We start from the raw sequence: 26,860 nt of genomic DNA on the forward strand, positions 1-26,860 counted from the left end.
ATGGTCATTGTTGGGACTACGGCTTCCCCTCTGCAGAAGCTGAGGCCACCGGGCTTTGAGTAGGGGAGTGACAGGATCTGACACAAGGTAGAGGGATGGCTCTATCCATGGTGGTCTCGCAGATGACGAGGGGTGTAGGGAGCTAGTTGGGGGATGATCCTGGAGAAAGAGGACAGCATGGCTCAGGGTGACGGCAGAAGAGGTGGTGAGGCTGGATGGATCCTGGGGGCACTTAGAAGATGGAGCCAGCCAGTTTTGCTGACGCAGTGCTGGTAGGGTGGAGGCGAGCAGAGTCACGATGACCATTCGCTGCAGCCCTGCTTGCAGAAGCAGGACTCTGTTTACTGAGAAGAACTCAGCAGAACACACTGGTTGGGCCGGGGCACAGGAGAACCAGCAGTCCCTTCCAGATGTTAAGAGCAGGAAGCTATGAGACGTCTCAGTGAAGAGGGCAAATAGACTGGGTCAAACCAATCTAGAGTTCCAGGGCAAAGCCAGGCTGGAAGTATAAAGCCCTGAACAGGGATCTGTTCAGGAGACATCAGCACGTAATGGCACTGGAGTTCTGGCTCTGGCTTCAAATTCAGCCACCACTACTCCCTGTCCCCTCTCAGTTCCCCCCGAGCAGCACCCAGATGAGTTCTTGGCGGGACGCAGGCTCACAAAGCCACACAGTGGCTGGACTAGCACAAGTTCAGAAGAGAATGAGCGGAGAAGGGAAGCAAGAGAGGAAGGCTCTGACCAGGAGTAAAGAGGACCTGGGGGCCTCTGCCCCAGGACCGGGGTTTGGATAACAACCGTGGGACAGGGCCAGCCCTCGCTCCACCCTGTCCTCCTGGCACCTTCCCTATGCTGGTGCCAGACCTGAGGGCACATGTTCCCAGCCGTGCCCTGGTGTGGGTAGCGAGCAACTCCGCCATCTTTCCTCGAAAGTGCACTGAGGAAACCTCTATTTGAAAGCCTCGGCAGGAAAGTCAATGAAAGGAATGAAAATACATTGCTGAGGAGGGATCCCAGTTCTCTGGATCCAGACTCCTGGCTGGGGGGCTCAGAGATTCAAGACAGAGCTGAGAGACTCCCAAACACGCTGCAGGAGAGGAAGATGGAAGACCAAGGCAGCTGCATGGCCATGCAACCCCCTTACAATGGGCTGGCATAATCAGATGCTACAGACTGGGGCCAGCACAGCCCCAAATCCGCTGGCAAGAGCCCCTCCCCTGCCACTGTCCCAGAGCTGCAGATGGAGGGGTACGGAAACTAGCTGCTCCCACCTGCCCAGGATGATCCCCAGCCTCCTGGGAGTAGAAAAGTAGCCCTTCCTCTCTCTAAAGTCGGAGAGGCTGGGATGAATTGTTAGCACACAGTCCAAAGAATCCGAGCTGCAAGCCTATATTCTCTTCCGCACAAAGTTCCCCACATCCCTGCAGGCCAACGTAAGATGAGCTGTTGCATATGGGAAAGGGTCCAGGGTAAGTGGCTGTTCCTTCCTCTGCTGCCACGCTGCAGGGCCTCATCTCCAGCACGGAGTGTGTGGAGGGTGCAGCATAAATCTTTAAACATTCATTTCTCTCTCGTGCTTTAAATCTGTTCTGTTTTCATGAATCTTTCATAGCAATTCAGCATCTTAGCACAGGAGTACACATGTATATATTTAGGCTTAAATTATGAAGGGTTAGATCAAACGCCATTCAAAGACCCATTACTTTAGAGAAGAGAGGCCCAGGGCTCATGGTGAAGAAGGGGTGTCTTTTCAGTGCTCCCCGAGAGTCAGTCTGGTTCAATAATTCAGTTACAGCCCCTTGCACTTGGGGCTGTGTTGTATGTGGGCACTCCGCAGGGAAACAGAGATGGATCAGATGGAGACATTCTTTCTCAACTGGACAGAAGCTAATGACTGTGTTCTACTCTACACCAAGCCCCCCAACACACACACACACACACACACCCACTTTCTCTATGTATCTACACATGCATGCGTACATCATAGGTAACATAAGAGCATATATATATGACTTACGCATATATGCCTAAGGAGTGCTATCAGTAATACCCTTTTTCATGCTGCTACACCTTCTGAGATAGTCAACGTTAATGCTTGCTGTACAAACTCCCACACTATAACCCTTTCACAAAGAAACATAAAATTATGCACATTTACATATTTACAGATGGATACAGGCTGGTTGTTTAAGAAAATATGGATGCCCCCTTAATTTCACAACTCCTCTGCATTCTTGTTTTTTGTTTTCCATTTAGCAACATGTCCTAGGCATCCCTCGAGCCCGTAGCGATGGATCCATTCGCCCCTTTCACCATCTGCGTAATATTTAATAGTTTGTGTGTAGCCCAACCTTGTTCGCCATTGATTTGTTAATGCCCATTTGGGTTGCTTCCAACATTTGCCACAATAATTCATGCTGTGATAAATACTCTTGTGAGATATATCATGTTAAAGTGGAGTGTTTATTGCTGTAAGACAGATTCCCCGAAGTGAGACATGTTACGGGAGGGAACAGGATAATGCAAGGCCATGCAGGATCCTGGGAGGCTGCGGGGATGATTTCTTTAATTCCAGCCAAGCTACCTTCTAGTCAATAGAGCTGGACAGAGCCCCATGCTGAGTGTGAGTGTCGGCTCCCTGCGGGTCACGCGCTGCACCTACCATCCCAGGTCTGACGACTTAAAAGGATTTGTTAAGAGCAGCCTGACAAGGACGGGTGGCTGGTAGGGAGCAGACCAGAGGAGAGCGTGCTTACAACTTTCTCCCACTTTGCTGTATCTCGGAGCAGCCACGAGAAGTCTCCTTTGTCGGCTATGGGGTATGACCCCTGCCCAGTTCTCCTGGGGAAGAAACCCAGCACGGGGTCTGGCTGTCCTGGCCAGGACTGGAAGAGGGTGCCACCTCGGCCACACCCTCAGTGAGACAAGCATCCTTCAAGGGGCAGGGGCATCCACTGCCTGGAACCCCGAAGCTCACAGAGCTCCTTGGTAAGGCTCTGCACACCGCTTTCCTCGGTGATTCACACACAGGTAGAGTTGTGGATGGGGTGAAGGTGTCTGTGTTGTTCACAACCTTGCACGAGTCTCAGGTCTGAAACACCTCCCCCCATTACCATCTCCTGAGCTCCTTCTAGAGCCTTTGTACTCACTAGTGTTTTAGAGATAGTTTTGTAAATGAGCGGGTCAGTCAAGGGCTCTGGACCAAGGTCAGACTTTGAGGTCCTGAGCCACTGGGGCCCGGCCAGTAGGGGACCTCTGCAGCTGCTGGCTGCTTACCTTCACGGCTTTCGCTCTGTTGATGAGTCCGTCATCCTGAGAACTCCCAATCAGCAGCTCGATCTTCACCCTTGGAGTCCTCTGAAGTGCTCTGGCTGGAGCCTCTCGGAGGTACCAGCCGTCAACCACAGGACCCCAGTAGTGGAAAGGGCCACTCACGGCCAGGAGCTACATGGGGACAAAGAGATGTCGTTATGTGCATGGATGTTATCCTCCTTTTTAAATGGTTCTACAAGAATCAGTTGCATGGCTTCGCTTAATCAGGTTTCAACCGTAATGAGCGCTATTGCCTATTATCCATCTGGGGCTGTACTGGGCAATCAGAGTAAAATGACAGGAACCATAGGCAGCAAGGATGGCAGGCCAGAAACTGGAAGGCAAGTGTCACTCTGGGCAATGGGTGGTCCCCAGGGCTTCCCCACCTAGGCGACAACAGATCCACAGGGAGGAATGGGTAAGCCTGAGCCCGTAGGTGTATAAGCAAGCGGGAGCAGACATGACTGAGGAGCAGGTGGGTGGTGGCCAAAGGCAGGATCCGGCAGAGAATTTCATCAGCTCTCGCCACTCTCTCAGTAGCTCACACTTGGGGGAGCTGAAGGTCACACCGGCTCCAGGCCTGTGAATCCAGGCCCATGGCTGAAGGCATCAAGCCCTTGGCTCTGATGATCACAGTTCCTCCAGCTAGTGTCCCCTTCAGCACTGTCAGGGACAGCCAGCCACCGTGGGCTGTGAGCAGGATCTTTTCAGGTGGAAAACAGAGCACGTGGCTCACATAGCTGTCCTGTCTAAGAGCATGGGGTAGCTCAAATCCACTACAGGTATGACCATTGTGCTCAATCTGGGTGGCTGTGACCTTCCAGAGTGCCACCACAGTCCTGGCACAGTCCTTGACACGTGTCACTTCATTTTATCCTCCTACTCTATAAGGCCCACCTTATATTTTACATTTATATTCTACAGTTAAAATCCAATGTTCAGAGACCCTTGAGTACCATTCACCTTGAGTACCCATGCTTGGTCCGTTACATGCCAGGCCTATGCATGGGGCTGGGGGTCAGGGAGTGTGCATTCCAGCTCCAGCCGGTCATCCGCCTGACTCTGCAGCCATGGATTGGGGCGGGGGGGTGGGTGGGTTAGGTCTCCTTTCTAGGCCTGGTTTTCCATTTGGAAAAGATCAGAGCATGTCCCTCCCCGGCTCACACACAAGTGCCCACCTTGGTCTGGGCGTCATTGAGGGCGCTGGCAGGCTTCTGGCGGAGACAGGACACCATTTCTTGGATGGGTGAGGTGGGGCAGCTGACCTCCTCTGCGAAAGCAGCTGCCTGCTGCTGAGCCCTCTCTGGGCTGATGACAGCGGCTGGGGAGAACACGGAGCCACCCTGGGAGAGAACACAGACTCAGGTCAAACAGCCCAGAAGGTCTCCTTCCCAATACCCCTGGCTCAGCCCAGAGACCTTGGGACCACATCAGGACTCCGCATCATTTGTCCAAACTCAGAAAACCCAGGACCCTTTCAGGAGATGCCCACAGGCCTTCAGGGGGTCAGAACCATCCACAGCATATCAACACTGCATGTGACCTTGAACAAGCCTTCTCTAGGCCCCAGTTTCCTTACCCAGGAAGTGTGGGCCCTCAACAGAGTGATCATTGACTAAATTTGTATATTGAGGCCAAGGGCTGATGGTGGTCGAAGAGGGACAAGGAGCAGAATTGTCCGTGCCCACAACCCCCACTCTCATCTCTTAGGTCTTCTTAAATAGAAGTTTCCTGGCTCCGTTAAAACAGACTTGGACTTTCAAATAGAAACCCACCTAGAAGGTGATGGAAACACAGTCATTGTGCAAGGAAATTTTTCCAGCAGAGTCAATGCAAGTCTCTGTCAAACCCTGGCTGGCTGGGAGGCTTTCCCGTCTCGGAATGCAGGTGGCAGCAATGCCAGGAAGCCCGTCCCCAGGCCTGCACTGTTGGGGGGATTGGTTTTCTGCCCAGGATGGAAGAGGTAGGCTGAGCGCCTTGGCTAGGGTACAACCGCAGGGTCTTCTGTCTGTGGAGCACCCCCAGCTCAGACGCTGCTTCACACGAGAGCATCAGGGACAAGGGAGGCGGAGGGCCGTAGGTCTACCAGCACCAGAACAATTACCGGCACCACTGAAACTGATAATACACAGCAAGGGCCATCGATTGATGACTTCGATTGTTTTTTGTTTTTAAGATTGATTTATTTATTTCAGAGAGAGAGAGAGAATGAGCACTGGAGAGGGCGGGGGGTAGAGAGAGCGAGAAGCAGAATCCCTACTGAGCAGGAAGTTTGACACTGGGCTTGATCCCAGGGCCCTGAGACTATGACTTGAGCCAAAGGTAGACGCTTATCAACTGAGCCACCCAGGCACCCCGAGGACTTCGACTGTTAACTCAACAGCCTCCTCCACTTCGTCTCGCTCATCCTCACCAAGGTTGGGGAAGTTAGCCTGGGCCATTGCCCCCAAGGTTGGGGAAGTTAGCCTGGGTCATTGCCCCCATTTTCACAAATATGAAAATAAAGTTAAAGAAAAACTCAGTAACTTGACCAAAGTCACAAATGCTGTCAGGGTCTGATCCAGCCTACGGATGCAGGCAGCTGGGCTCCAGAATTTGTCGTGCTCCAGGACCCTGGGCGGGGAGCAGGAGGTTCTAGCTCTGTGAGCAAACTCTGTACGAAGGGGTCTGCCCACCTACAACACCTGCCAGGTACTCAGCCTTGCAGGAACTTTCTATCATCTGCAATTTCTGCAACAGTAATAGGAGGCAGGTACAGCTGTCATCCCCATTTTGGAGATAAGCAAACTGAGGCTCCAAGGAAAAAGGGAAATCCTCATTTATAATCTAATAGGGACCAGGACTTAGGAGCTCGGGCAACAAGAAAAACTAATAATGACAGTTAACATTTACTGAGTATTTGCTAAGTTTCTGGTATAGTTGTAAACACTTTGTACACATTAACTCATTAAATCCTCTCCCCAGCTCTCAGAGGTAAATGTTATTTACCCCTTTCTCTTAGAGAGGAGGAAATTAAGGCAGAGAAAGGTCCAGGACCTTGGCCAGCATCACACAGCACGCAACTACCAGAGCCAGGACCCCAGTCCAAGCAGCCCACCTTGGCCATACATTCAACCCCACATTATATCACATTTGTTTTTATGTGTTTTTATATCCCCAACAACGTGCTGTGTTCTTGAGCTAGAATGAACCCTCTTACCCCAATGTAAAGAGAGCGCTGATCTGGCTGACAGAGAACACATTTCCATTCTAGACTCTACCCTGAGCTAAAATGTCAGAAACTGGTAAAAACACCAGAAATACAGCAACAGGTGTATCAGAGGGTGCTGCTCTCTCCGGCTCTTTGAGAGGATCATTGAAAAATAGCAGAGGAAAGCACTCTGCAAGCTGTAAACACAGGTGCCCACGTATACTGGTTACCTGAGTCACTGGTGCTATTACCCATTGTGCAAAACAGACAACAGACAGATGTCCAGAGGGGAGGAGACCCACCCTCTTGAGATTCCAGCTGGACAGATTTCTTGAAGTCAGGGAATACATTACAGCACTGCTTCCAGAAAGTTCCAGGGTTCCTTATGCTTCCGAGTCAGTACTGAGGATCACTGGCAAAGCATGGGCATCGCAATGAGGATAGGCTATCCTGGAAGGCTGAGAGCGAGGGGAGCATTGCGTGGGGCAGGGAGAGGGCAGAAGCTGAAGCTGGTTCTGGCTGCAAGTTTGGCTCCTCAGCCCTGAGGGCCCAAATCTTAGCAGCTCAATGCAGTCTCGTGTCGTTGAACACAGCCCCCGTCCTGGCTTCCGACTCCACATAGCAACTTCTCAAAGGACCCAGCCTCTTTCCCTCCCGAGTCACATGAACACAGTGCTACCAGCTCCCCACGCTGCCCCCGCGGGTGAAATGCCTAAGAATCAAAAGAGGGAACCTCGGAAGAGGGTTCCTCGTGTGTCTGCAGATTTTACAGTTACTGCTTTTTGCCTCGCGACCATCCCACGAGGCAGATGATATCATCATCCCATTTGATAGAAAAGGGGCTCACAACCCAGAGAGGCAAACGGCTCACTCAGGATTACAGGACTGGGTGGAGGCCAAACGGCGTCCGAACGTGGGTGGCTAAGCTCCAAGGCCAAGCCCTTAGCCACCAGGCCAGCCTTCTGGATTCACTGGGCTGGTTCTTGATGAAAGGTGGTGGTATTATTACCATCTTATCTCAACTTAGTAGTCAGGACCAAGGAGGAACCTTGTGGCCAGAGTCCGAGGTGAGACCCATTGTAACCCAAGGCCGGAGAGAGCAGAGCACGTGGGGTGTGGATCCGAGTAGCAGCAGCGTCATCCTGGGGCCTGGGAGCCCTTTCTCACATCTCTGAGCCACTCAGACTGGGGCTGGCTGCGGGCTTTGCAGATCCGACACAGCGAGCTGTCGTCTGCATCGGTTTTCTGTCCTCAGCTCATCTAGGTAAGCTCAGAGTCTCCTGTTGTCGGCGGGGTTGGCTATCAAATGCACAAGGCAAGTTTCCTGCACCACTGAGCTCCAGCTGGTGGCCCGCTCTGCACTTCAGCCCCTGTAACACACGCAGTCCTAACGCCTGAGCTCACGGTGAGAATGAGCAGCTGAGAAGTAAAACACCCTGCCAGCCCTGAGCCAGGAACTCAACGGGACGGAGGACAGCACCCAGGGCCAAGGGATTTTATCCAGGGGCTTCTTTCCAGTGATGAGGGGTCCAGCTTTCTTGAGAACCACTGAGTCTGCTTTGTCTTAAGAGAACACCACACACACACACACACACACACACACACACACACACACACACATACACGCACATGCTCAAGACAGTCAAGGTCAAAGCCCCACACTCTAAACTGCAAATTGAGCCAGCAAATTGCAGGCCCTGCAATTTGGGGGCTGCTGGGCCCCGCTTTGGCCGTGTAGGCCGTGGGGATGTGAACTTTGGGAAGGCACCCGCTGATGTTTTCAGCACCGTGTGCAGCTATAAAAAGCCGGAGCTCCCGATACAGTGAGGAAGTGGTTAAAGGCGTGGGTTACAGCGATACTGCACCATGGCTTAGAGAACTTTCCTCTCCCTCAAGTAGGTTGTTGTAATCGGTCTTACTGAAAGAAATGTCTTTCTTCGTGGAAAATCAGTGGTTAGACGAGTCAACGGCCGGCTCAGCCCTCCCTTTAAAGCACTTGTCTGGAGAGCAAAGGAAGGGGCCAGAGCGGGTGTGCCACAGGGTGCATGGAGTGCGGGGGGGTCTGGAGACAGAACTGCGTCCACAGCCCAGGCCTGTCTCAAGTCTGTAGGCTAGGCTGTCAGCCCTGTCTGAAGCCAGCAGAAGGACCGGCTTCATGCACCAGCCCCGTTACGCCCTCAGGAAGGGACTCAGGGCGAGTGGCGGACATCTGGGGGCTTTGGCTACTCCGCTTTGAATGGGAATGATGCGCTGTAGTGCAAGGGTCCTCATGAGAACACATGCAGGATAGTGGCGGTCCTGTGTACGGGGGAGAGTGAATTGGGATTGCAGTGAGCACCGTGGGGGTTAACGGGACCCCTGCAGGGCTGGGGACAGCGGGGTCTTCAGCCTGCCTGGTCACACAGCAGTCTCACATCCGGCCCTGGGCCCACGCTTATCCTAATCTAACCAAACTATTAAAGGGCAACGTTTTCGCTTGTGTGTATGCATGTGTGTGTGTGTTTAACTTCGAAAATAATGCGAGGCAAAACCGCAATTGCTAACCACGGCTTTTTTTCCCTGGAGCCTCTGAACATCATAAGGAGAGTTGACCTCCATCAGCCACTAGAGTCACCTCAGAACCAGGACCTGCTTCCATCCAAGCATGTATATGAACACAAACAGTCACAGACAGAAAGATACACTCACAATCTTGCCACACACGGAGACACACACACTCTGAAACACTCAGTCATGGGCAGAAACACACACAAATACACAGATATACTCAGATACACACAGACATATGATAAGCCCATACACACCAGAATTTCTTGAAATGGACCTTCCTGGGGACGGATGCAGAGGGACGGCAGATGGGTTCAAGGGACTGAATAACCACATGAGCTAGAGAGGAGAGGAACTGGGGCCCGAGTATCCCAGCATCCCCAGAACAGGGCGTGGAACTCAGGAAGGCATGTTTTGAGTGAGTGAGCAAGTGACTGTGTGAGTAAGGGCAAGGATGATGGCTGACTGGCTGGCTGGCTGGACAAGCGGACGGATGGACGGACGGATGGACGGACGGATGGATGGATGGATGGATGGATGGATGGACGGATGGAAGGACAAATGGATGGACGGACAAATGGATGATGGATGGATGGTTGGACGGACAGACAGTCGGATGGGCCTATTTATTCTCCTGAGTGAAAAGCTGTATTTGCATGAGAGGTAGTGAGAAATAATGCTGGGATGGGCACTCCACAATTATAACCTAGTCCTTGCTCATGCCCTTCCAGCATCACCCACTTGATATTATCATGCTCTTTTGACTGGAAGGGCCTTGACACCAGGTCCTGGTATGAAACCCAGCTGAGAAGAGCATGTGAAAGGAGGCTCGGTGAATGACCTCCTTCTTTTGTAAAGAAATGTGCCTGGGTATACATTTCTTCACCCGTTTAAGCCTCAGCACCCGACTCCCGGCTGTAAAGTGCCTGCCGCACAGATTTGTTGCAAGGCATTCGTGAAATGTACTGTGTACTGAACTGGGACAGAGAAAGTGTTCTATTGGCTTCTACACTTCTGTTGCCCTTCGTTCCATTAGTACAATCAGAAGATGACTGCATGCTGGCACTTCACTGGCTAATTCCACACCACCAATCTTAAAGATTTTTTTTTTAATTTATTTATTTGACACACACAGAGAGAAATCACAACTAGGCAGAGAGGCAGGCAGAGAGAGAGGAGAAAGCAAGCTCCCCACTGAGCAGAGAGCCCGATGCGGGACTCGATCTCAGGACCCTGAGATCATGACCTGAGCTGAAGGCAGAGGCTTAAACCACTGAGCTACCCACACTACCACTCTTTAAACCTTGGAAATCACTTTTCAGCGTCAAAAAGTTGGGTAGTCCTTTATAAGTCATGGCTGATGCCAGAAGTCAAAACCAGAGCCTGGTTTCTCTGTGGCTCAGGGAAATGAACAGCGGGCAAGACCTCACATCCGGATGCTCCCTCCCTGTGTTGATGCTCCCTCCCTGCTGAGCCCTGCGGGACCTCTCAACCTCCCCCTGCTTCCTCTTGCCATCTCTAAATTATATAAACTTTTCAAGGGAGGTGGAAGAGAACTCAACACTGGTAAAGTACCTTTGGAGAGCCAGATCTTTCATGCACTTTTTCTCATGTGATCCCCACAGCAGCCCTGTAAGGACTGGCATCCCCACGTCACAGATGGGGAGACTGAGCCCCGGAGTGGCTAAGTGATTTGTGCAAGGTCTTGGGACTAAACATTGTAGGACTGGGATTATGAAGCCTGCTGTTTCCACCTTCCCTGCACTGCCTACCACGAAAAACAGTGACAACTAAACACATCACAGACCCTTATTTCCCACCCCATTCATGAGAGGCTGGTGGCTGGTGACTCAGAAATAGGATCTTAGCAGGGATGGCCAGGACAGTGAAAGGGGGGACAGGCTGCTTCTCCCATGGCAGGAATGGGTTGCCTTGGCATGAATTTTTTAACTGGACCACATTCTGCTTTATGTAGAGCTCTTGCTTACACTGTCTTTTAAAAAAAATATTTTATTTATTTAGTTAAGAAAGAGCAAGAAAGAGAATGAGAATGAGAGTGAGAGAGAGAGAGCGGAAAAGCACAAGCAGAGCGAGGAGAAAGGGAGACGCGAACTCCGTGCTGAACAGGGAGCTCAAAGCAGGACTCCATCCTGGGACTTCTGGATCACGACCTGAGCTAAAGGCAGACACTTAACCTAACAAGCCACCCAAGCACCCTTCCCTTACATTGTCTTAAATACCCACAGCCATCCTATGAAGTAGAAAGAGCCAGTATTACTTAAAAAGAAACTATCAGACTTATTTAATCATTCTTTTGTATATTCCTCACTTTATTCCAAAAGGAATTGGGGGTAGACTCAGGAAAGTGTGTCAAAGAACTCTAGTAATGTGCTTATCCTGGGTGAGAGAGGTGAAGAGCCCAACTTATTGGCCCCAAAATGCTGCAGCTTTGCCATGATGCTGTGCTGCCTCAGTAGACGGTGGAGGTCATAAGAGATTCTTGGACATCCTCTGCCCCTCATCCATTGCAAATGGCCCCACCAGCTTCTTGGGATAGTTCAACTTTATCAGGGTCCCCTTTATCAGAGTCCCCTGTTAATTCAAGGTGAGGGAGAAGTGAATGAGTTTTATTGGATTTTTGTACTTTTCAGACTGTTTTCCCAATGAATTCATATTGACTTTGTAACTAAGAAACAACTAAATGACATTTAAAAGATCAATTCTCTTCTAAAATGTAACTGATTTCTGTTATGAAGAAAGCATTTGTTATCACTTACCATGAAAGCTGATCATTGAGCATGTGGAGTGGCCAAGGTAATGAGGCATGGGACAGAAGGAGGACCCCTGGCTGTCATCACAGTCTGGCCAAAATGCCAATCCCCTTCACGCCCTAGAAAAAGGCTGATGTGTATTGTTCTACATCCATTGGTGTTACCTTAGTTTACTTAAAGGTTAAATAGAACAACTTTTAGAGTTTGTGAAGCAAAAAGAGCGGCACAAAAATCCACAATAGAAAATCTAGGTAAGCAAAACAAAGAAAATCAACGTTACACATAACCCTCCCAACAAAGGAACACAGTTGTCGAATACTGTTAGCGTGCGTGTGTGCCTACAGGTGCGTGTGGGTCTATTTATATTTATGTATTTATACACAGGGAATAAGTGAGATCATTTTGGCTCTAAACCTGTCTTTTTCACCTGACAATTATGAATTTCACTCTGCGCCGTTGCTTATTCAGTTACAAGACTGTTTCTAAAGCCGTGGCACAATCGGGTGCTTAGGCTGCTGGGAAGAGTCACAGAGAGGGCAACAGCACCTGCTGGGCGGTGGGACATGAGGGGCTAGGATGCAAATCCCAGCTCTGCTTTGTCTATGTCTGGTCAGAGACTCTTTCTTCAACTGTCAGAAGGATGGTAATGATCTAGAGAGTTTCCACATAGTATGGTTGTGGGGGAAGAAATGAGATGATTTTCATGTAATGGTAAATATGCAATAAATGATAGCTATTATTGCTTCCAGTTTTACTATGTTCTAGACAAACCTGCAACGTACATACACCTTTATAGCCAATCTGTTCACATTACTGTGATAATTTCCCGATACAAAGGCATGCCTAGGTCAGAAAGTATCCCTTTTTCCTGACAGATGATAAACAATGTGTGGCATGAGCTCTTACTGTAACATTCTAGCGGTTTCTCATTAAAGAGATACAGTGTGAAAATATGAAAGGAAAATATTTTTCTATCATGTATGTACGATGAACATTTTGTAGGTCTTAAGGTTATGTTTCTTGGCATCTAGAGCTAACTTGGGAAAGTGGTTTTATTGAGATGTAACTCACGTAGCCTACAGTTCACTCATTTAAAGCAGACAGTTCAAGGGTGTTTAGTTATATTCAGAGTCATGCAACCGTCACCATGATCCGATTTTAGAACACTGTCAGCGTCCCACAAAGAAACCATGAACCCATTAGCCGTCATTTCCCAGCCCCAGGCAACCACTAATCTACTTTCTGTCTCTGCAGATTTGCCTATTCTGAACATTTCATATAAATGGAATCATGCAATACATGGCCTTTGTGTCTGGATCCTTCCAGTTCGTCCATGTAGCTGTCCTCTGTTCCGTTTTATTGCTGAATCACATCCTATTGCCTAGATACGCCATGTTTAGCTTATCTACTCATCAGCTGGTGGACATTTGGGTCCTTTCCACTTTTTGGTGATTGTAAGTAATGCTGCTGTTCACTTGTGTGCGTGTGTGTGTGTGCTTGCGTGTGTGTGTGTGTTTTCAACTCTCTCAGTTGTGTACGTAGGAGTAGGAGTGCATGGTTATGTGTTTACTCTGTGTTTAACCTCCCGACAGGCTGCCAAAACGTTTCCTTAAGGAGCTGCACCATTTTTATTCCCACAAGCAAGGTTTGAATGATCTGATTTCTCCACAAGCTCTCTCATTCTTGTCATCTGTTTAAAAAATTATTTGGAGCATAGCAGTCCTCGTGGGTATAAAGTGATCTTGTGGTGGTGTTGATTTTCACTTCCCTAGCGTCTAATGATGTTGAGCATCTTTCCATGTGCTTAGAGGCCATTCATAGATCTTCTTTAAAGAAATACCCGTTCAGATCTTTTGCCCATTTTTAAATGTGGTTATTTGTCTTTCTGGTCTTGAGTTAGAAGCATTCTTCATATATTCCAGATACAAGTCCCCTACCAAATATATGATTCATAAACACTTCCCCCCTTCTGTCTCTTTCACTTTCCTGATGGTAGCTTTTGCCGCTCAATGTTTTTAATACTGAGGAAGTCAGCTTTTGGAGTCATAGTTAAGAAACCATCACTTAACCTTTGCATTCTATATGAAAATATTTTAAAAACATTTTTTCTTTTTTTCACAATGTGCTGCCAAAGTGCCCTCCAGAGAGCCTGTGCCTTGGCGTGTTTTGTCTGCAAACCTAAATCACCGACTGGCTCTGTCTGCACATGGAGGAGAGTGAAGCAAGGTAGCAGCAGTTAGGGGGAGCCCGCTGTGTTTCCTGCCCCTTACAAACTGTTCCCAGGGTGTGCTTACTGAACTTCTGACTGAGGATCGAGGACTGTGTCCCTTTAGTGAAAGAGTGGCAGAGGCTCAGAGAGGATAAATGACCTGTCCCCAGTCACCCACTGCTTGGGAGCTGGATTCAGGCTGTTTGTCTCCAAAGCCACTGCTCCCTGTGCCAAAGGGAACCGGGATGGAGGCAAGTTTCTATACTCTTCCTTCCTTCTCCAAACACCTCGGCAAACCCTGCTTTTCATGGGGCTCAGCCACACAATTGTCCTCTTTACTAATGGAGGCACAGTCCAGAGGCCTTCCCACGCATCTGTCGGGGGAGCACTCCAATGTGGTGGCATGGGGGAGGGGCACTCCTAGGCCCTTCAGCGTGGAGAGGGGAGAGGAACCAGCCCTTGGCTCTGCCCTTTAGAGTGGAGCTTGCTCTCCTGCCGTGGTTTTTTTCCAGGTGCCTGCAGACTTGACAAAATGCCTTTTTCCATCTGTCACAAATATTATATCTAATTGTCTCCATCACCTTCTGGCTGTCAGAAACCATTTAAATGCTTGCCACTGAAAAAGAACGGATTTCGCCAGCAGCGCGATCCCCCGTTGAAAGTGACACCGATGATGGCAGCCGCAAGGATGGGCCCCTTATTGCAAAGGGATTTTATAAAATGCAGGGAGTCTCTCCCTTCATTCTTGGTCAGCGATTTGCATTGGTATCGGTTGCCTTTGAAAAATAAATTCATAATTAGAGCTTGCAAAAGTGCCTGGGTGTTTCTTTCCAGTCACTTGACGCTCTAGCTTTGTTTCAGGGACCAGCTGGCCCAGAAAAGGGACCAGTGCACCTGTAGAGGGGAGAAGGAATGCACTGGCCTTTGAGGATTACAGCCTGGGGTTGAACTGTAGCTTTGCTGCCTTCTTTCTCTTTGGCTTTGAACAAATTACATTTCCATGCCTCCATCTCTCAGCTCTGGAGCACCTGCCTCACAGACTTTTGCAAGAGGCGCAAGAAATGTGTCCTGTGAGGAGCCGTGCACGCAGCCTGGCTTCTAATACTTCTGCCGGTCTTGGTTCTAGTGTTGGTACAACCAGCAGGACACCTGCACGCCAGCATGTCATTGACTAATTCCACCTTGTCCCTCTCTTAAACCCTTGCAAACAACCCTCAGTGTAGAAAAGCAGTAACAGCATGAATTTAGAAATCAGAAAGATGCATTTGAATCTCTGCTCTGTTGCTTGGCGGCTTTGTCATTTCAGGGAAATCAACTAACATCACCAAATCCGTTTTGCAAAGGTAGAGTTTTATCTGTACCTCTGAGATGTGTTGTGCAGATTGGTGAAGCTGATGCATGTGGAGGCATTCACAGGCAGCCATTGCCCAGAGCTGTGTCCTTGTACTCATTTAAAGGTAGAAAGATGGAGGTGGAGAGAGATCCCCCAGCAGGTGCCCCCCGAGCAAGAAAGCTGGTCCAGAGTGGAAGTCTTGCCACCTCAATTCTCCTCCACAGGATGGACCAAGCCACTTGTGTTCCCTGCCAGTTTGACTCCTGCAGTCAGCCATGGTGTACGAAGAATTTCCCCAAGAGACAGGAGGGTCTAGAATAATGCTGAAGCTAGCAAAGACTTCTAGAAGTGAGAAAGTCATGTCCAATCACCATTTTCCTCCCAGTCGTTTCTGACTGCCTCCCTCTCTCCATTTCTCCCTTCCTTTGGGTCCCTCCTCCCTCCTTGCTTCAGGAAATGCCACCGGCCAGCTCCCAGCCAGGAGAAAGGGCTCGCCACCTTAGATAAGCATGGTGTGTGCACATGGTCTGAGGTTCTTGTGGGTGTGCATGGCCTTGAGTGTGCAGGAGGAGCTGGCCGACTCCTGTGCCAGAGTGGGGTCAAGGCAGCCCCTCAGAGGACACCACACAAGGAGTGTGACCTGAGTTGCCTGGGTGGGATCAGACCACAGTCCTGGTACCTGAGCCTCACACACCAGCCCTCCCCAACTAGGCCTGCTGTGCTCAACACAGCTCAACGCTAGCCACTCCTTCCTTAGCTTGTGTTAGCCCCAGTGGTGTGTGAGGTGAGAACCCAGCCCCCACCCTGTACAGAGGACAGCCCTGACAGTCCCTGGCCCGTAATTCAAGGAGACTGTCTCCCCAAACTTTCCCATGCAGACACTCCAGGGGACGTTTACTAAGGTGATGATGCCTCTCTATGAACTAAATAGGTATGCATCCTTTCTAACACCATCCCTTTCAAATGTATCGAGTAGAAACAGATAAAATTTACTATAGTCATAGAAAAAAGGGACAGAGCATGGGCATCAGGATTAGAAAGATCTTACTGAATCTTGCACTGACAACTTGGCAAGTGGCTTTACTCTCTGGGTCTTAGTTTCTCCATCTATAAAATGGGTCTATTATTTCTCAAGGTGTGGCATCAAGAGCATGGGCAATGGGGCTCATCAGTCCAGGTTCAAGTCCAGCAATCCTTCTTACCCGCTGTTTGTCCTTAGAGAAGTGATTTAAGTTCCCTATGCTTCAGTGTCCTTGATGTAAAATGAGGTTAAGAATATTCACCTCGTTTATCGTTGAGTTGAATTCAGGAGACAACAGCGAAAGTATGTGTATGTATTAGGTTTCTAATAAGTAGAAGCAATCATTAAAATCATAATCGATATTTCAAAGAGTTCTACAAATGAAATCAACTAAAGCACCAGGCAGAACACAGTTGATACTATTTTTAATATTAGTGCTACTCAAACTAAAATAAGAAATAGTGAAATATCTTCCAGTTAAAAAAAGGCTTCCACGGTTGAATTTTGTTCTGGCCAAGGCTATTTTAAGCCATTGAGCTTGTCTGTCCCTATCCGTCCCCCTTGGCTGCCGCCCACTGCTGGTGTAATTAGTTGTGGCTCAGCGGGCGATGAAGTAGATACCGGCTAGCAATTTCACACACGTCCAGGCACTTATGAATGCCTGACACCATTTTAAGATCACATCACAGCCAGTTCCAAGCTTGCTCTCCTTAGGTACCAGCAGCAGGACCTCGTTGTGAGTACAAAAAGCGCATCTCCCAGAAGCTAGGGCATCACAGAATGAAAGCTCTGGAGAGAACACCAGCAAAAGCCATCATTGCTCTGTCACAGATCTTAAGCCCATTTTGTGCTATTAAAGCACGTTTAGAGGTGGATGGGGCAGTGCCTTTGTTATGTTTTAGATGAAAATGCCAGGGCAGGGCGCTCAGAAGACCTGACTCTGTTCACGATGAGAAGCTGATCACAGAGGCTTGATGGCCACGTGTCCAGCCAGCTGTGTTGGCTGTTGCCCGGCTGTCCCCGGGCTGTCCTCAGGACTCAGGCTGCTCTGCTGCGGTGAGCTAGGCAATTATCAGGACAATTCTGTGCCCATCTTGGGGCACCCTGATATGAAAGCAGCTGGGGGGGATCAGAAAGCGAAGAAGGACTTGAGAAAATTTCTGATCTACAGGGAGGGGAGGTTTTATGGTTTTTATTTTTGTCTTAAACCTGCTCCCTCTGTCCTTCCCTCCCATTCTTCCACCCTGCTCGCTTGGGCTGTGAGAAGTGCTGATGCCAGGGGTCAGTCACAGACAGAACAGCTGGGCTCCTTGACTTCATGGAGCTTACAGTTTTTGGAAGTCAGGCCAGCCAAGAGATGAAGTGTTAATGAGAGACCCTTGAACAAATTCTCTTCCTGGAGCCTGATGCCACCCAGTGCCATTATGCACTGCCTCTTTCTCATGGGAAGCAACACTCTGGTCTTTTTTTCTAAGCGGAGTTCACAAAAGAGCCTCTGTGCCCCTCCAGAACCTGGACTATCTATATATTTGCTGTGGGGAAGATAAAATGTAGCCTTTCAAAACTCCTCATTGAGATCCCTCTTTTTTTAGCAATGATACCTGTCTCCTTTGTTTCTGTTAGAGTCTTGGTCTCCCAAAGGAAGTGCCCAAGATAATTCACTGGAACACAAAAAGAAAATTCTAGAATGTACTATTTAACTAGTCTTATACTTTAAAAATATTTTTTAAAAAATATTTTTATATTTATAATGTGTGTCTTTGCAGAGTCACCTACATATATAATTAATGATTAAATGTTCATATATGGGGGTGCTTACTCAAAACTCTTACTGTCTGGGTGCATACTTGAAAGTTTGGAGATGACTATACTTGACAACAGGAAGAGACCCTTTTCTCAGTCAGCTGAAGAAAGAGTCCAGCTGGGACATCACCACAGACCCACAGGGCCTGCTCTGTTCATAGGAATAAAAATGATTGGCAAATGTTTTGCTTCTGGGACAGTGGCAAGCCATTCTGGCAAGGCTCAGCGGCAGATGGATGGCCCCATAGCTGCCATCCCTCCTGCCCACCAGTGCCACATGCCATGAGACAGCCTCAGGCACCACCCACTTGGATAATCAATGAATTCCACCTCTGGGCAGAGGACAAGAGTGGGGGTGGGTGGTGGGGACATAGCTTGGCCCCACCTTTTGCAGAGTGTGAAGGGAACATGAGCCCTTGGAGCAGACTCTGACTCAGTAAGATGAAAGTTCCATCAAAGCCCTGGTTGGCCCCAACTGGAGACTCATCCCTGATTCTGGCAGATCCCCAAATGAGGGGGAAGCCATTCTAGTTGGTGGAACAACAGGAGTAAAGTCCAAGACAGAAGCCAGCGGAGAAAGGGGACGATGACTGGGAAGGCAGGTTGGGGCAGTGAGGACCAGATGAGGATCTGCATGGGGCAAGGGTGATGGGGAAGAACAGTACTGGACAGAACCGGTTTGAGGAGGGGCAAGTGGTCAGCCTGTCCCAGCTACAGGAGGGACAAAGAGATCACAGGAGGCAGGATGACAAACGAGTGGCAGATCCCAAAGTCACTTCCATTTCCAGACAAGATGCAACTGAAGTCATCCCCATCATGAAAAACAAAATGAGAAGGCACAAAACGAACATCCGGCTGGCCCTGCCAAATGTCCCATTTTGATGGACAGCTCTCATGTTCAAGGTGGAGCTGAATGTCACTCCTCCATCAAGCCTTGGCTTCCCTGCAAGCACGAGCCATTTCATCTGGTTTCCCTCATCTCCGGAGCTCCCACCATGCTTCCGGTTCCTTTCAGGACCCTGTTTGACTCACACTGAGCTCCTGGGCGGCAGGGCACGTGTCACCGTCACCCTTATCTCCCTAAAGCTTAGCCTCACAGCTGGCCAGAAGTTAATATTCATTTAATATAATTGTCATTTGAATAAATGAGTGGCTCAGTTAGGTCTAGGGAATAAAAGAGGTTGTATATTCGTACACGAGAGGAAGTTTGTAAGGCAAGCAAAGTTACAAGAATGAACTTAAGACCCACTCAGAGAACTTCCTGAGCTCTGAGAAACCCAGTGACCTCTTTATCAACCTTCACAAAGCTGGGAAGAGCTAAGGTCTCCCCTGCGAAGTGGAGTTAATGGGTTAGGTTGAGCAATGACCAAAGACAACAAGTCCAGTGAATCAACACTTTTGTGCAACTTATTACGGCAGAGTGCAGGAGGAAGAAAGCTTTCACTTTTTTTCCTCCTGAGAACACTGTTATGTCAAGAGGCCTCTCAGAGAAACACAGAGAAACGGATAACATGTGGGTCCCCTGCCTGCTGGAGAATTCAGACCATCCAGATGGACCACTTACCCATTTTTGGAGATGGTTCCAGAAATAGAAACAACTGCCATCTTTAGAGAAACAAAAGGGTCTGATGTCTCTCAGATGATGCCTATGGTTAGCTTACTATCTTCCCCAGAGGTAAAATTCAGCATTCACAATGTACAGGCTTTTGATCAGAAGGCAGGTGCAGGACTTTCATTTATCCATTTAATTAGTGGATAATTATGGGTCATTTCTTTTGGGGTAGGCTCAGGTGAGGATCAATGGTCATGTGTTGGACCTTCACCTGCCTTCTCAACAGCATGCACCACTTTGAAGGGCAAGGGGGACATTCATGTATGTACCTTGCACTGTGCTAGGTGGTCTGTACACATTGTTCTACAGAGCCACAGTCCTGGGAAGGCAAAAGGATTAATAACACCTGTGCAAGGTCACACATCTCCCAAATATCTTGAACTCCTTCTCTTGCTCTTGACTTCCATGTGCATGTGTCCTACTGCTGTGAGCAGTTATTACTCCAAGGCTCGTTCTGAGGAGGGAGCAATCATCTTTGGTTGGGGGAGGCTGGAAATATGGAAGAACAAGGTGAACTCTGGGTTGGGTCTTGCATAAGGGAGGTCATCCCACATAGGTAGGGGAAGGACGGTGGCAAAGTTCATGGTGAAGAGGTGGGAGGCTTGTCTGATATGCAGGGGGCCACATAAGGTTCTTATAATTCAAGGCCACATCAAGGCCTTGAATGGTGATGTCGTGGGAGGGGGTTAAAGAACAAATGTGACGAGCTCTGAATGCCAGGAAAAGGGATGACGCTGGTCCTGTGGGAAACAGGAGTCTTCAGCAGGTACTGGAGGAAAACACCAGGCAGGAAAGGTGTGAGGGAAGCACTGGGACATGGGACGTCCCTCTGGGGGGCAGTGAATAGTGACAGGGAGCTCACCTCCAGAAGTGATTGAGTTGGACCTGGATGGTGTCCCTCATCAGCTGGTTAAGGTAGAGCAAGCAAGCTAAACCCTAGGAACCTTGGTCTCTTCAGGTGACATACAGACTACTTACAAAGAATAAATAGGTACCATAAACAGAGCCAAGTCTCTTTCCTGGCCCTCCCCAAACATCAGTTCCCTTCTGGCCCCTGAATACCACAAGCAATCCCTGCCCTGTGATTTCCCCAACGGCCCTTCCTCCTGATCTTCACAGTGGCGTCATTCTGGGCTCATTTCAAAACTCTCTTCCCAGGCAAGAGTTCCCCCTCCTGTCCCCATTCCTTCAGGTGCTTTTTAGGCCATTAGCTGTTCCCATCACTAACTCAACCCACTGGAGCAGCATCTAACACCCAGAAGGTGCTCAACAAATATTTGTTGAATGAACGGTTGAATGGATGAATGAGTCACTTGCCCAGCCCAGGGACGGGCATAAACTTGGTTCTGAGACAACTTTTAGTTTGTGTGGGATCTTGAAGGTCATATGGTTTAATCCTTTCAAATACAGATGATCCCCTCTATAGTCTTATAGTACCAAGCATATGCTCATGCAGCTTCCCTACTAAATGGGCCAGCCTACACTTGACCGTCTACACCGAGAGGGAGCTTATTAGTTCCCGAGGTTGCCTTTCTCATCTTCGAACCTTTCACTTATGTGGAAAGAAGGAAAAATACGTTTGAATAGAACCAGGAGTCTGCTAATACTAGACCAAGCTGTAAACCATGGGGCTTACCCACCCCACTCTTGCCACATAGGACTGAGTTGCCTTAACTTTCTAGGACCTGGAGCCCCTCTGCCCCCAAAGATGAGGAAATGGGCTTCTTGGTGCTTGGGCTGAGAGACCTGCCAGTCCCCCAACTAGGGAACATAGTACCTGGCTCCTGACAATGTTAAGAACATGGTGAAACATTCCATTTCAGTAACGTGATGACCTCATACTTAATAGAGCAATCATCAGCCTGTGAGGTCATATTGCTAATCTGGACTTGGATGGTGTCCCTCATCAGCTGGTTAAGGTAGAGCAAGCAAGCTAAACCCTAGGAACCTTGATCTCTGGGGCCATAGTCTGGGACCTAATAGTTAATTAACTGGAAAATCCTTCCAGAAGGCAGGTCTTTCTACACAGATAGACTTGAGCATCTTTCTGAGCCCTAAATTGGGGCTTCCCGACATACTGTTACTGGGTGGAGCTGACCCTATACTTATACTTGAGGTCTTTGGTGGGGGCATCCCCTGCCAAGTGTTTTTATGTCTTTATCTCTCCTACTGACTCAGAACGTCAGTGACCTTGAATGCCAACAATCCAATCTGGTCCCACCATCCTTACCACCAGGTGCCCATGTAACTAAGAGTCCACACCCCTGTCGGGTTCCCACCCTATTGGCATCTTTCCTATATTCCCTTGGGGATCTGACAGTGTGTCTTTTTCCTCCACAAGATTAGAAATTCCTTGAGGGCAGGGAGGGATGGAGCCCTACTCGTGTCGCGTCTGAGGATTCCCTCCCTGTCTGTGTTCCCAAGACAGGTGGGACACATAAGAACTTTGCAATTGATGACGTGGATGGAACTAGAGGGTATTATGCTGAGCGAAATAAGTCAATCAGAGAAAGACAATTATCATATGATCTCCCTGATGTGAGGAAGTGGAGAGGCAACATGGGGGGGTTGGGGGGTAGGAAAGGAATAAATGATACAAGATGGGATGGGGAGGGAGACAAATCATCAGAGACTCTTAATCTCACAAAACAAACTGAGGGTTGCTGGGGGGAGGGGGTTTGGGAGAAGGGGGTGGGATTATGGACATTGGGGAGGGTATGTGCTATGGTGAGTGCTGTGAAGTGTGTAAACCTGGCGATTCACAGACCTGTACCCCTGGGGCTAATAATACATTATATGTTAATTAAAAAAAAAAAAACTTTGCAATTGTCATAAATTTTGCTAAACTGAGCAGCATTTGCAATTCATGAGAGAACACTGCCCAGGTTGACCTATTCTATGCAGGACAGCTGTAATCCAGTGGTTCTCAGGGGTACTTTTTCTCTCTAGGGCACAATGATGACGCCTGCGACATCTTGGTGGTCATGACTTGGCAGAAGTCAGTGTTACAGTCATCAGGTAAGTAGGGGCCAGATGCTACTGAATATCCAGTAGTGCATAGCACGGCTCCCCCCTCCACTCCCAGTCCCCAACCCTTTGCCACTTACACACACAGCAAAGAACGGTCTGGCCAGAATGTCCATAGGGCCAAGGTTGAAAACCCACTGGGAAACTGGAAACAGAGGTCTAAAGTTGGGGTCACTTGCAGACACTTGTACCTAGGCGCTCGGCTAACCTGGCTTCATCCCTGCCCTTGCTGCTACTGACCTAGGCTCCCACCTCTGCACCCCACAGCTTAAGCCACGGGTCAGCTCCCATGCAGCAGAGTTGGTGGTTTTAGGAACATATTCTCAATCTCCCTCTGTTTCCTGGCAGCTACCCCCCAAAGTGAGAAGGAGATGAAGAAACAGCAGAGCCAGGGGAAGTTAGCAGCACTCCCACCCCCTCTCCACCCCCCATCACAGAATTACCCAGCAGAAACAGGCAGAGCCTATATTCCAGTCCTGGCCACCAGGGGCTCCCAATCCTGCGCTTCTCTGCAGCAGCTTCTCCTGTCCATGGACTGTGTTCTCTGATGGAGACCCTGCTGTGGTCCCCCATCTCTCTGTCATCTGCCATCAGACTTGGAGCTTCCCCGAACCCTAAAGCCTGTGCCAAGCCACAAGTCCCTCCTGCCCCTCTCAACCTGGCTTGTCCCAGGCCAGGTCTCATCTCATGGTGCCTTCACCGACAGGCGTTCCCCCGACCACTGGCCACTTGTGGGAAGTAGTCCCCTCCCACACACATCTTTTACTCCTCCGTGTGAATCGTGTGGGAAAACTCCACTTTGGCTTGACTTCTACCCCTCTGTTCTTCCCCATCGGAATCTTTCTCAACATTTCCTTTCTGCCTTTTTGGGCTGCCTATCCAGAGAGTGGGTATTTTCACAAGTTGCCTAAGGAAGCACTATCTAGCACAGAGTTCAAGTTTAGAAGTGGCCCTGATGCTTTCAATAGATGTGACACGTGCACTGAGTGAGGGTTCTGAAAGACTGTCCCTGGGTGGCCATGTTGGCACTGCTGGGCGGGAACAGCGTGTCATCAGTCCTGGACACTGGTCCTGGCTCTGTGATGGGGCCGGGAATGTGATTCTGGGGAAGTCACTGGACACTCTGCTCCATCATCTTTTTGAAGCGGGGGCCAGCCGGGGCTCTTGGCGGGCCGCCCCAGCCCCGGCACGTAACTCACTGGCAGTCCTACGACCAACAGCCCTCAGTCCCCATGCGCCTGAGCTTTCCCACACACCATGGAAAGACACATATACTGTGAATGGGGACACACATACTATGAATGGGGAGCTATATACTATTATTTTCTAAATGCTACACCCATCAGAAAGTTGAAATAGTACAAGGCACATATGCCCTTCACCTGGATTCAGCAAATGTCAGCATTTTGCCACATTTGCTTTCTGCCTCTCTCATTGTCTATTTTTTTTTTTTTTAGACTTTGCTTTTTATTTATTTGACAGAGAGAATACAAGCAGGGGGAGTGACAGGGAGAGGCTCCCGCTGAGCAAGGAGCCTGTTGTGGGACTCAATCCCAGGACTTTGGGATCATGACCTAAGCTGCAGGCGGACGCTTAATGACTGAGCCACCCAGGGGCCCTCGTCTTTTTCTTGATTTATATTTATTTACATTTACATATTATAGTTCTTTTTCTTTTAGCGAACCATTTGAAAGTTGCAGACGTCAGGACATTTGCTTTCCAGATACATCAGCATGTACCTCCTTAAAAACCAGTACCTCTTCCCACATAACTGCAGTGTCATTTTCATGGCCCAGAAAGTTAACATTGACACATTATCTCCAGCGCAGTATCTGTGTGAATACCCCTCACCTCCATCCCAAGAATGTTCTAGGTCTTTCCCCTCAATCCAGGAGCCAGTCAAGCATCCCACACAGCACCTAGTCACCACGTTTTCTTAAGTCATTTTTAATCTAGAACCCACGGGGAGACTGACTACATTTCATAGCCTTTCTAGTTTCTTCTGGTTGTAGCACAGCAGAGGGGTTGCCTGCCTGGCCCCAGAAGGCTGATAGGCAGCTTCTTTCTGTAGTGGGTTTGATGCCTACTATTTCGTACCTCTGCCAATTAAACCCTGTCTGTGGCAGAGCCCAGGCAGAAGCTCTGCTCCAGAGGCCCCTTCACAGGGACAAAAAAAAGCTATAGTAACCAGGATGCTGAAAAAAAACAAGCTGCAGGCCTGAGCACCAGCCTCCTTGGACACAGTGAGCTCTGGGGATGTGTGAGAGCAGCTTCTCAGCCTCCCCTGCCTTTTAATGAGAGAAGAAGGCCCCAGCCTCTGAGAACCTGAGCACAGCTCAGGCATTTAGAATCAAGTTGCACGCATTCCCAAGCACTTTGTAAAAATAAATAAATAAATAAATGAAAAATAATAATGCCACGGTCTTCCCTGTCCTTACAGAGAGAAGCCTACTCAGAGTGGTTACTAAAAACAGGAACCTGCTCTTCTGCAAGTCCCGCGCGCCTTCCTCATTTCTAGCAGAGGAAGTGTGTGGCCGGTGTAGCAACTGCTGTTCTTCTTGATAGCCTGGGTTTCTCTGCACCCGCAGAGGCCTGGCCACCTGCTCACTGTGCTGGAGCAGCAGCAGCTGATGGAGAGACAGTGACGGCGTTCCCGGCGGGTCCTCCGTAGCTACTCCCAGGGGAGATCATGACCAGCTTTTGAAGGTATCACAGGGGACATGGCAAGGGCTGGGCGGGGAGGAACCTCAGACTCCTAGACCCACAACTGGCAGAGCATGACTTTCTGGGGACAGGAAAGCACTCTGTGAGAACAGGCAGGGCCACGTCTCGAGGGAGGCCAGCACCTGACCCAGAGCCCAGCACATGGCAGCTGCCAGTGAATATTTGATGCAGAATTACATATGGCAAGATGGGCCGGGGATCTGGGGGGCAGGGCCACTCCTGCCAGAGGAGATTTCCTAGCTACGGAGCAATAGTCTGGCACATAGCAGGCTTCATACTAAGGGCAGCTCCTGCTTGCTCTCGGTGTTCCTAGCTGTATGACCTTGGGCAAGACATCTAAACCTCTCCAGCCCTTCATTTTCTCCTCTGTAAGGTGGGAAGAAAAGTACCCAGCTCAATAGGCATTGGGCAGATGAAATGAGCTAACATATGCAAAGTACCCAGGCCAATTTCAGACACATAGTAGGTGTTCAATAAATGCTACCAGCAGGGAGTCACGACATCTAAAATGTGCACAGAGCCCAGCAGGCTGACCGATCACAGTAGTACTTCTAGGAGTTGGGTGGTGGATCTTTGGGAAGGTGCCGGTGCTAACCAACAGTGATCAGCAACAAGCAGAGGAGAAGGTGTGTGTACGGTAGCGGGGGGGGGGGGGGTGAGGATTAAAGGAAAGGCAAATAGGTGAGGTATATAAACTCTGAAAACACTGGAGGTTAGAGGAGATTTTGGAGAGCTGGCATTCTCTAGGGAATACAGCGTACTCTGCATTCTTCAAGGTGCCAACACATCCAGAGAGCTTGATGCCAGGAAAATGACCTGGGCTTTGGCCTCAGAATGTCCTAAATTGGGGCCATGTGTGTAGGTGCAAAGGGTTGGTGATGAGGGGCCACGCTGAGGGGCGGGGGAGGGTCACTGCGTGGAGAGTTATTTTTCCCGCAGTCCTCAGAGCAATCCCGCAAGTTTATGCTTACTACGTGCTTTTGACAAATGAGAAAATGAGGCTGAGAGAGGGTGAGTCATTTGTGTAAGTCATACAGCTGGGGAGAGGCTCGAAGGGCTCTGAGGGCTGAGGTGGGGGAGGGGAGAGTCTCCGATACAGCAAGTACATGAAGGACCAAAGTGTGTACCAAAACAGTGCTCTTTATTTTAAGAGAAATATTTCCCCATAGTGTACAAATTCTGTGATTTGCTATGAGGCACTGAGCCATTAACCGATAAGCTGGGCTATGGTCCTTTTAAAATTGGTGAAATAAGCCCCAATCAAAGTTCCAGCAACATCTTTTGCAAATGATTTTATCCAGCTAAAAGAAT

The 26,860-nt window shown here is 49.2% G+C and overlaps 2 protein-coding genes across 2 annotated transcripts in view; one reads left to right on the plus strand and one right to left on the minus strand.

Moving 5' to 3' along the window:
* Window positions 1-26,860, minus strand: part of TG (thyroglobulin) — a 235,908-nt gene that overhangs the window by 31,625 nt on the left and 177,423 nt on the right. Inside the window, exons 42-43 of the mRNA XM_059168674.1 lie at window positions 4,491-4,655; window positions 3,277-3,444 (exon numbers count right to left, since the gene is read on the minus strand). Of these exons, the coding sequence (XP_059024657.1) occupies window positions 3,277-3,444; window positions 4,491-4,655 (333 nt within the window). The remainder of the gene's footprint in view (window positions 1-3,276; window positions 3,445-4,490; window positions 4,656-26,860) is intronic.
* Window positions 1-26,860, plus strand: part of SLA (Src like adaptor) — an 81,688-nt gene that overhangs the window by 23,232 nt on the left and 31,596 nt on the right. The window contains exons 2-3 of the mRNA XM_059165572.1: window positions 22,748-22,816; window positions 25,266-25,531. The gene's annotated coding sequence lies outside the window, so the exon portion shown is untranslated. The remainder of the gene's footprint in view (window positions 1-22,747; window positions 22,817-25,265; window positions 25,532-26,860) is intronic.

The sequence above is a fragment of the Mustela lutreola genome, chromosome 3 (assembly GCF_030435805.1).
Source record: "Mustela lutreola isolate mMusLut2 chromosome 3, mMusLut2.pri, whole genome shotgun sequence".
Classification (NCBI taxonomy): domain Eukaryota; kingdom Metazoa; phylum Chordata; class Mammalia; order Carnivora; family Mustelidae; genus Mustela; species Mustela lutreola.